This window comes from Olea europaea, chromosome 12, assembly GCF_002742605.1.
Source record: "Olea europaea var. sylvestris chromosome 12, O_europaea_v1, whole genome shotgun sequence".
In the NCBI taxonomy this organism is placed as follows: domain Eukaryota; kingdom Viridiplantae; phylum Streptophyta; class Magnoliopsida; order Lamiales; family Oleaceae; genus Olea; species Olea europaea.
Window position 1 is genome coordinate 7260271 of NC_036248.1, and position 10366 is coordinate 7270636.

At 31.0% G+C, this 10366-nt stretch overlaps 1 protein-coding gene across 1 annotated transcript; it reads right to left on the reverse strand.

The window, feature by feature from the left end:
- Positions 1 to 8215: 8215 nt before the first annotated feature.
- Positions 8216 to 9741, reverse strand: LOC111406946 (LOB domain-containing protein 1-like). The gene is made up of 2 exons (XM_023036300.1): positions 9494 to 9741; positions 8216 to 8815 (listed from the first exon to the last, which is right to left on the reverse strand). Exons 1-2 carry the CDS (start codon positions 9698 to 9700, stop codon positions 8477 to 8479), a joined length of 546 nt encoding a protein of 181 aa, XP_022892068.1. The 5' UTR covers positions 9701 to 9741; the 3' UTR covers positions 8216 to 8476.
- Between the last annotated feature and the right edge of the window lie 625 nt (positions 9742 to 10366).

The following is a 10366-nucleotide window of genomic DNA, read 5'->3' on the forward strand; positions in this document are numbered from 1 at the left end:
GTTGTTCAACAATTGTGGCAGCTTCCTTGATTTTACAATGAATTAATTTACTCATACAATTGTTGTTGACAATAATGGATGACAACATTGATGTCGTTAAAATTTGATCCATTAATTTTAAAACCAGTTTTTAAAATGGATGAATGTGATTATTATGCCAAGAAACCAAAAATACACAAAGTATACAAGATTTCACTGTGACATGTTACAGACCCAAATCGAACATTTGACACAAGATTTCATCGACTCTTCGGCTCAGAAAATTCATTGTACCCATCTGTACATTTGTAAAACACCCAAGAAAACCCCAAGAGCCACAAAGGAAAAATCGGGCACACTTTGACAGGATCGAACAGAAAACTCCAAAACATATATCAACCCTTTCCCTTCTCAAAGAATCACTTAGATTCACTCAATCACACAGAAAGAATAGCACTAAATCACAGAAGACTTCAAGAGAAACATGAAGAAGATGAAAGAGAAAGCCACCAGAAAGTTTGGGTTCTAGAGAGTTCAAGAGACGGAAGAAAAATGAATCGAGCAGCTAGGGCAACCCATAAGGTACATATATATAAAAGCACATCAACCGTTGATATAATCTAAAGGATCTAACGTCCCTGGAGCAGCACAAGTGGCCTACAGTTGGACTCGGGTTAACTATCTAGTTATTTGATTACTATATTTTTTCACCAATGTCGAGGTATTTAACTATCTAGTTATTTGACTAACCACCTTGAAAAGATAACATCAATAAACTAAAACAACAGTATAATCACAAGAAATGTATGCTATTTACCTTTCAACAACAAAATAAAAAATAAAAAATCAAACATCATTAAAAATTCAAAATCAAAATTCACCAACTTGAATGGCTGAAAACATGGGCTTTTTTCCAACCCTAGCTACTTCATCTTTTGCCATAATTCTTGTCTTGCCTCGTAAAACAAAATAAAGTTATTAATCTTTTGGGAACGATTAAAACGAAATGATAATACCCTTTAAAAAAAATCAAACTAGAACCACACAGTAAAATCAAACCAACATACATTCAATTCATGGCAAAATTCTATATTTACTTACCAAAAACGCTTGTTTCAATAATTTAACTTCAAACCTCTGTAAAAAGAAAACAAAAATAGGGAAAACAAAGGCTCACCTTCCACCATCGCCTCCCGCAATTTCTTCACCTCCAACTGCTTTGCACCATTGCCATTGGCAAATCAACGGATGGAACATCATCCCTTTAAAACCTATAAAAAAAAAACAAAACCATATTTGCCTGAAGATTAGAAGAAGACGAGAATGGGGATGGCTGAGAAGGAAAACAAAAAGAAATAAAGTTGTACTCTTACTTCGTACCTAAAAATAAGGAGTATGGTTGCCTCAAAAGTATGGTCGCCGAAAATAAGGAGTATGGTTACAGGTAAAAACCAACGTAAGCTAAAGAAGAAAAAGAATGAAAAGGAAAAAAAAATCTTCAATAGTGGAATGGGATTACATTACTGTTCCTTGAACAGTGACTACTCATTCCCCTTTCTAAAAGAAATTATATAAATGACAACCTTACTTTAGGAATCTTTAGATCAACTTTTTCACATCGAAATGGCTTCAAAAGAAAATAATAAAATGTGAAACTCGTTCTTTTCCTATACCTCGATTGAAAGTAAAGTCGAATGATGGGAATCTATTGTCCCGTTTGATTTAGGATCTGTTTGGTATAGCTCTTTCGTTTATTTTTTTTTCTTTTTGTAGAAAACAATTTTGGATGAAACTATTATTGTTTTTGTTTGAAAATTAATTTTGAAAAGAGTATTCTATTCCGAGAATTTTTTTGAATGAGACCATATTGGACTAACTTCTTCTAAAAGTTTTTCTAATTAGAATAAATACTTGTAATAAATTAGTTAAATTGGTTCAAAAGTAATTTTTGAGTGTAAGTCAAAAGTTCATTTTGACTTCTCAAAAATCATATCAAATGGGCCTTAAGTTTATAATCAAAATTTTTCGTAAGTTTTGATAAACTTTAATTAATTACATGAGTAAAAAATTGTTAATATCATAAAATGTGTGATTAAAAATGAATTTTAAGACAAGGGAATTGAAGAAAGAATTAAAAAAATATTTTTCTCTCCTCCCAATATTCCTAGTCCTTTGTTTTCCAATCTGAAAATTCCCCCCACCTGTCTAGTTCCTAAGCCTAATATCCCATCATGGAATCTTTTTGGTAATCTCGAAATTGAAAATTAAATAATTTATGTCATTATTTAATTGATATGTATATTAATTTATTTGTTGGTCCAAATCAAATAGTAGGTTCCAAACGTGATGTGGGGAGGGAGAAGAAATTGGTTTTCTTCTTTTCTTTTATTTTGTTTTCTACTTATATTTTTGGATTTAATTGATAATACTACCATCTTAATTTTTCTATTAAAATTTACAATTTACCCGTCATAATATATGGAAACTGATGATCAATACGTAAGTAATTCGTTGGTTTTCTAATACAAGCTAATCTAATCCATGTTAAGGGAAACGTGATTTGAAGAAATGGCTACACCGAGACGCCTAACTCCAAATTAATCTTTCACTTAAAAAATAATTAGATATAATGAATTTTTCTATAGTACTTCAATGATAAACGCTCTGAACTAAAGATTTGTTTGACATGCCTTTTGTTTTTAATTACCTTAATTTTTGTTTAAAAACGAATTTCTAAAAAATCTTTCTATTTCAGAAGTTTCAGAAGATCTTTCTATTTCGGAACTTCAAACTAGAAAAAAAAACATTTTTATAAAATTAATTAAACGGGTTAAAAAATAACTATTGAATTTCAAAACTTCATTTTATTTTCTCTTTCTGGCAGCTTGTTTATGCACTGTTCCAGATCGATCCTGGAGCCATATGCTCTCTGCCTCAAATTCAAGGTTGTGCTACGAAAGATCGCCCCCACCAATTGACATGCAAAATATTCCATTTCCTATCAATCAACAGTTTTGCGGCTGAAAGTTCCATCTATGCATCCGGATCCCTATCCATCAATGTGAAACGGATATGATGTTCATTTTATTATAAATTGAAACTTGATAAAAGGAAAAAATTAAGTTAAAGTCGATAATTAATTTTGATGATAAATTTTATGAAATTCACAACTTTTTAAAATTTATTCATATATAGTTGTATTTGAATATGTCCCTCAAATATAAGTCAAAATCATTTTTCATTACTGGTCCATAAAATCTCATAACGAGGTTGTGATTGAAGAATTGAAAAATGTGTATTTGATACCATGTTAAATTAACTTGTCAAGAAAATTTAAACCCTTGAAAACATAAGAAAATTAGTTTTTGAAATATGAGCGGGTCTTACCGATCCCTCACAAAGGTGGAGGTCGATTTTTTTCCTTCATTTTTTATGGCGTCGAGGCCCACGTGGGGCCGACCCCATGTGAGGGGTCGGTAAGACCCTTACATAGGGATTTGTTCTTGAAATATTAATTTTGGACAAGAGAATTAAGACATCAAATATTCTCCGTATTCGACAAATCAAAAAGAATCCTTGCTTTATAGTATTATATTAGAACCGACCTGTGTGCCCTCACATTTAGGGGGCCCATGCCAATAAAAAAAATGGTGTGAGCCCCACAGAACAATGAGAGTGTTGTACATGTATAGCACATACAAACAGCTTCGTCCATTATATTATGGGATTCACAAGTGAACTTCCATTTGTCTTCTTTTTTCCTTTTCTTTTTACTTTTGTCTGGATGAATCTATTGTCCTTTATTTAACTGTTATAGGAAGACATGAAAAAGTGGCTTCTACTTAGCCCGGTTTGATTTAGGATTCAGGGATGGATCCACAACTGGATTATAAAATTTCAAATCGGGCTACTACGTGGGAAAATTTTTTTTTACATATAAAAAACTGATTTTTTACCCAAAAAAAATAAAAAATACCTTAAAAAAAAACTCTTGGACCTGAGGGGGGGTGGGCTACAGCCCAGCCCAGCCCCCCTGTATCCGTCTCTGTTAGGATCCATTTAATGTAGCTCTTTCAGCTCTTTTAATTAAAAGAAATGTTTTTATAAAATTAGTCAATGTTCAAAAGAAATTTTTGAGCACTCTCAAAAGCTTATTTGACTTTTCAAAAGTCATATCTAATGAGTCCTTAGTTTAGAATCAGATTTTTTCGCAAGTTTTGATAAACATTAATTGTATATTATTAAAAATTGTGAATTTCATAAAATGTATAATTAAAAATGAATTTTAAAACAAGTGAGTTGAAGAAGACTTTTCAAAATATTTTTCTCACCCCCCAATATTCCTATCCCCTTGTTTTCCGATCGGAAAATCCCCCCTACACCTAATCTCCCATCATGGGATTTTTTTTTTCGTACTCTCAAAATAAAAAAATTAAATATTTTATATCACTATTTAGTTGCCACGCGTATTATTAATTTATTTCTTGGTCCAAATCAAATAGAGGGTTTCAAAAGTGACGTGGGAGAGGGAGAAGAAAATTGGTTTTCTTCTTTTTCTTTTATTTTGTTTTCTACTTATATTTTTGGATTTAATTGAAGATACTAGCATCTTAATTTTTTCTACTAAAATTTACAATTTACCTGTCATAATATATGGAAATTGATGATCAAGACATAAGTAATTCTTTAGTTTTCTAACACAAGCTAATCTAGTCCATGTTAAGGAAACATGATTTGCAGAAATGGCCACTCCAAGAGGCCTAACTCCAAATTAATCTTTCATTTAAAAAATAATTAGATATAATGAATTTTTCTATAGCAGTTTAGTGATAAAACGCCGTGAACTAAGAACTAAAGATTTGTTTGACATGACTTTTGCTTTTGACTACCTTAATTTTTGTTTAAAAACTAATTTCTAAAAGATCTTTCTATTTTGGAAGTTACGGATTATCTTTGTACTCCAAAACTTCAGACTAGAGAAAAAAAACTTTCACAACGTTAGTTAAAAGGGTATTAAATTTCAAACAATAATGCCCAGTGTACAGGGCAATGGGCCAATGGCTCACGGGTGTTTTATAGGACTCCTCACTGTGCAGAGGCCCCACATGTATTAAAAGAAAAAAATTAAGTGGACCTCACGTATGTGTGTGGTTTGACAGGGACCTATAAGCCTAGCACGTTGAATATCAAAAGCTCATTTTAACGTTTTAAAAGATGTGCCAAACTAATCCTCGGTGGATTAAAGAAGTCACCGTTGAATCTATCATTTTCTGGCTGCGTGTTTATCCACTTTTCCAGATCGTGGAGCCATATGCTCTCTGCCTCAAATTCAAAATTGTGTTACGGAAGACATCCCCCCACCATTTGACATGCAAAATATTCCATTTCCTATAAATCAATAGTTTTGCGGCTAAAAGTTGTATCTATGCATACTGATCCCCATCCATCAACGTGAAACGGATATGATGTTCATTTTATAATAAATCAAAACTTGATAAGAATATTTAAGTTAAAATTGAAAATTAATTTTAATAATAAATTTTATGAAATTCACAATTTTTTAATCACATATTTCATTAAATTTTATTAAAATTTTAGTAAATTTTGAGTTTTTTAATCTAAAACAAACGAAAGCTAAGAATACATTTCCCTTCTCTCTGGGGAAATTATAGAGTCAATTGCATTCAATGTCAACAGAAAAGCTTACTTATTATTTCGTCATGGAAAAAAGAAGAAGCCAAATGTTAAATAATTTACATTTTAACTTTGACGGGTGATTGTTAAAGTAGGTTAAATCTTGATATCGTGTTATTTGTACAAATTAGGTTGATAGATGTTGTCAACACATAATTTGTAAACAAACTTTGTATAAGTAGATTAATTCTAAACGTTGATGCGTAGAAATCAATGATGATAAATAAAGTTGCATGAATATTGTAATTGTTGGGTGGTTATTACTAATGTCTACTACTCAAAATTAGAGTAAAAATAACGTTTAAAACAAATTTGATTAAGCTCGTATTCGGTTTAGTCAGAAAAGTTGATAAAAAAATTAAATTATCAATAATTAATTTTAGCCAAGCATTTTACGGGACCTACAATTTTTATTAACTTTTTAACTACACATTATATCAACTTTTGTCAAAATTTACTAATAATCTCATTTTTCAGCAAAACTAAACTGGGGCTAAATGTGCTTATTTAGACATGCAAAATGTTAAGTTGTGCCTTCTACATCAATGTCGACATTAATGTCAAAACCATTATATTATAAAAAATATAAGTAAAATTTATTGTTCCAACAATATTAATTTAATTTCTGTAATTTGTTGGAAAATAAAAGTAAATCTATCTTTGTGGGGGTAAAAAATATAAGTAAAATTTATTGTTCCAACAATATTAATTTAATTTCTGTAAAATGGAGTGCAACAAAATCACGTTTCAAGCAAAATTTTATAACTTTGTGCAGCTTTACCAAAATGCTCTTTATAAAACGTGCAATATTCCAAAGTATGAACGGTTTGTTTAATTTGAGAGTACAATCGTAGGGATTTTCAATAATTATAAGATTAGAAATATTACTTTGAAATTTCAAAATTTAGGAAATTTTTACAGCTTTGTGCAGTTATAAGAAAATGTCCATAAGGAACACCGTTTTGTTTAGAATAATAGTTATTTCTAATGTTATATGATTCATGATTGAAAAACTATTAGTTAAAAACACTCTATTGACTTTAGTACAACAAAAATTTGCTTCGACTAAACCAGTTTTTTGTTGCTTAATGAAAATGCTCCTAACTCAACGTAGAAGACTCCAAAGTAAGACCTTTTTTGTTTTATTTGAGATTAAATCCATCAGTCTTTCAAATGATATAAGATTTATGATATGGAATTTCGAAATCTTATAAAATTTTGAAACCTCTGCACGACTTTTTGAAGATGTCCATAAAAAACATTGTTTTGTTTACAATAATAGTTATTTCTAATGTTATATGATTCATGATCCAAAAACTTATTAGTAAAAACACTCTATTAACTTTAATACAACAAAAATCCACTTCGACTGAAGTAGTTTTTCGCTACTTAATGAAAATGCCCCTAACTCAACGTGGAAGACTCCAAAGTAAGACTTTTTTTTTTTTTTTTTGGGTTTATTTGAGCTTAAATCCATTTGTCTTTCAAATGATATAAGGTTTATGAAATGAATTTTTGAAATCTTTTATAAAATTTTGAAACCTTTGCATGAATTTATGAAAATGTCCATAAGGAACACTGTTTTGTTTAGAATAATAGTTATTTCTGATGTTATATGATTCATGGTCCAAAAACTTACTAGTAAAAACACTATGTTTACTTTAGTACAATTAAAATTCACTTCGACTGACATAGTTCTTCGTGGCTTAATGAAAACGCTCCTAACTCAACGTAGAAGACTCCAAAGTAAGACCTTTTTTGTTTCTTTTGAGATTAAATCCAATGATCTTTCAAACGATGTAAGATCTATGATATTTAATTTCGAAATCCTTTAGAATTTGAAACCTTTGCATGACTTAGTGAAAACGTCCATATAATAAAAATGTTTATACATTTGCTTCATGAAGGTAAACTTATAGAGAATTCTAATGGTTTAAGATTCATCATCTAGCAATTTCATATCAATAGTGTATTAACTAAAATACAATATAAATTTGTTTCGACTTAAAATTTTGGGTTGAGCGATTTCACGAAAACTAGCATTACGCAATGTAGAAAACTCCATAGTAGAACCATTTGTCTCTTTTCAGAGTAGAGTCATATGAAGTCATTCCACTTTTATTGATGTTAAATCTAGAAATTTCTTCTTGTTCATGTGGTGTCCTAAGCCCTAACATGTTTATACATCACTTTTCTTAAATTATAATCGAGAGAGGAAAATTTGATATTTATAGATAGGTTAGCTGATAAGCTAGATGAAGTTTAATATTTTATCTTGGATTTATGACTAACACCATAATAATTGAACCAAATATGGATTGAATATTAATAATTTATTAGTAAAATCAGAACTCCTTACTATTTACTTAATCAATTTTTTCACCATTAACCATTCATTCTATAGTTTTTAGTTTAGGTTATTAGTTGTTTTACATAACATTAATCTAAATTCCAAAATTTGTGTTCCGGGGTTAAGTTGCAAGTACTTTAGAGTTAATTTAGTTGAAAAATCAACTGATATTCCTCGTTAGAACGATACTTAAAATTCCTTTATATCGATTTTACTACTTATCTATATTTATCCTACATCTATTAGCAATGCTACAATATCCTCTAAAACATTACCATTTGATTTATGGATGAGATGAGCTTAAAAAATGGCAGAGGTGAGGCCATATATATCGAAAGGCAATGGAGTCCGCCACCTCCGGGGAGGGGGGAAAAAATGAATCAGCGAACTAGTTTACGACTATGACAACCAAACTGAACCCTGATCCCTGCACTTTTAATTATCAATATCTGTTCAGCTCCAGAAGGGTTCCAAATTATCAGCCACTCGCAATTCGTTGTCATCAGAGAAGCTGCTGCTTAAATTATCACATAGCTGCTGTGGGACACAGATTTCCTGATACTGCAACATTTGTGCAGGAAAGAAATCTGCAGAATTGGTAATTTCGTGGGATTTCATATTCATATTCAAGATTTGTGCCTGAGCCTTTGCCAATTCTGTTTGGAGCTCAATAACTTGCTTCTGAAGTTGACAAATCGCGCCAGCACAGCCGTAAACTGGATCTCTCAGTCTTGCATTGGCTTCATAAACCATGCTGTTTACAGCATCTTCTCTTTGATTCTCAGGAATTCTCTGAAATAAGTTATTTTTCTTACTACATCAATTATAACATTTTATATTTAAAAAGTAAAAAGTAGAGAGAATGATTCCACATCAGTTTATACAGTCAAGTAGTGAAATTGAATGGCAAACTAGGGTTGTTTCAAGTGACTACTAACATTGAGCGCTACATTATTTTTCCTTAATTACCATACTATGAAAATTTACCAGCCGATTCATCGCACACAACTATAATGATTTTAATCAATCACACATTAGTCAACTTTGATTAAAATCTAAACAAAATCTGATTTTAATCTACACCAAGCAAGGGCAAAATTTGGTTTTAAGAAACATATATTTTATAAGTGCTGTAATAGAATATGTTTTTTCCGCTCTTGGTGTGACATCATATAGCATAGGATTTTCTCCTGATTCATAGGACACGGAGCTAGTTTGGGTAGATAAATCTGGAAAATTCATATCAAGAAACAAAATGAATGTATATTAAGAATGTTGGCTATATATATCCAGTTTTATGCAATGAAACAAAGAAAACCTACTTGTAGGTTGTTTAAAAACCTCAATTGGAGATAGACATAAATTTTGAAAGAGACAAGGATCATTCGAGAGAAAAATTTAACTGGATTGGTATCACTAGTCAATTTCAGACATGAATATAACCATTAATTCCTTAAATACTCATTGTACCTGCAATAACTTGATGATGTTACTGGCCCCAAATACCTTATGGGCCATTAAGAACTTCATTGGATCACTCGGCGGAAAATAAGGCGCTAACACACAATTCTCATCACATCTTCGCCGTAGGATTTTGCACGCAGCGCAAGGACTAATGACGACTTCCGGCCGAGGAGAGGAAGTTGTGGTGGCCACTGCGGTTTTCCCGTTTGCCATATTGTTGTTGATCGGTGGAGGTGCGGTTGCGGTTGCGGTTGCGGTTGTTTTAGGGTAGCGTGTTCTACAACGGAGAGAAACAAGCATTTATAGAGACAGGATAAACTGTTCGAGTCATGGAAATTGATTAATTTTTTGACTAATTCGTTAAGTCTTAAGAATTGAAAAACGAGCCAACTTTTTATTATTCTTCTTCTCTCTCTGTTGTGCTCCACTTCTATTTTATTTTTTGGATCTATGCGACTATGCCATCAACTTCTTTTGCTTAGCATGTTAGATTATTTCCTAATTTAGATGGGAGTAATGAATAGTGAGATTTTGAACTTAAAATATTTATTTACTCAATATCAAGTCCATTTCTAAAATTTGTAATTTGTTTCTATTATTATTAACATCCATTACTATTAGCTTATATCCACTAAACATTATAAAATAACTTACAATCAATGTACGGCGATAAAAAGTATAATAGAGAAACGTAAAGTTAAGTATTTGTTTTCAGCTCTTACATATCACTTTGTATCTCGATAGTGAAAATCTATTTCTTTTATTCATTTAACTGAAGGTTAAATAGAGTCCTTCAAATAAATTCTATTTTCATTTTTTAGTTGCCCCTGGGGCATAGTCTAGTGGTGTAAAAGACAGGAGTGAGGTTATCTTACGCAT

Bases quoted from the DNA above. Each gene is read 5' to 3' on its own strand.
- LOC111406946 (XM_023036300.1), bottom strand. From the start codon at position 9,700: ATGGCAAACGGGAAAACCGCAGTGGCCACCACAACTTCCTCTCCTCGG. The intron at 8,816-9,493 runs GTACAATGAGTA...AACTTATTTCAG, and splicing joins ACATCATCAAGTTATTGCAG to AGAATTCCTGAGAATCAAAG.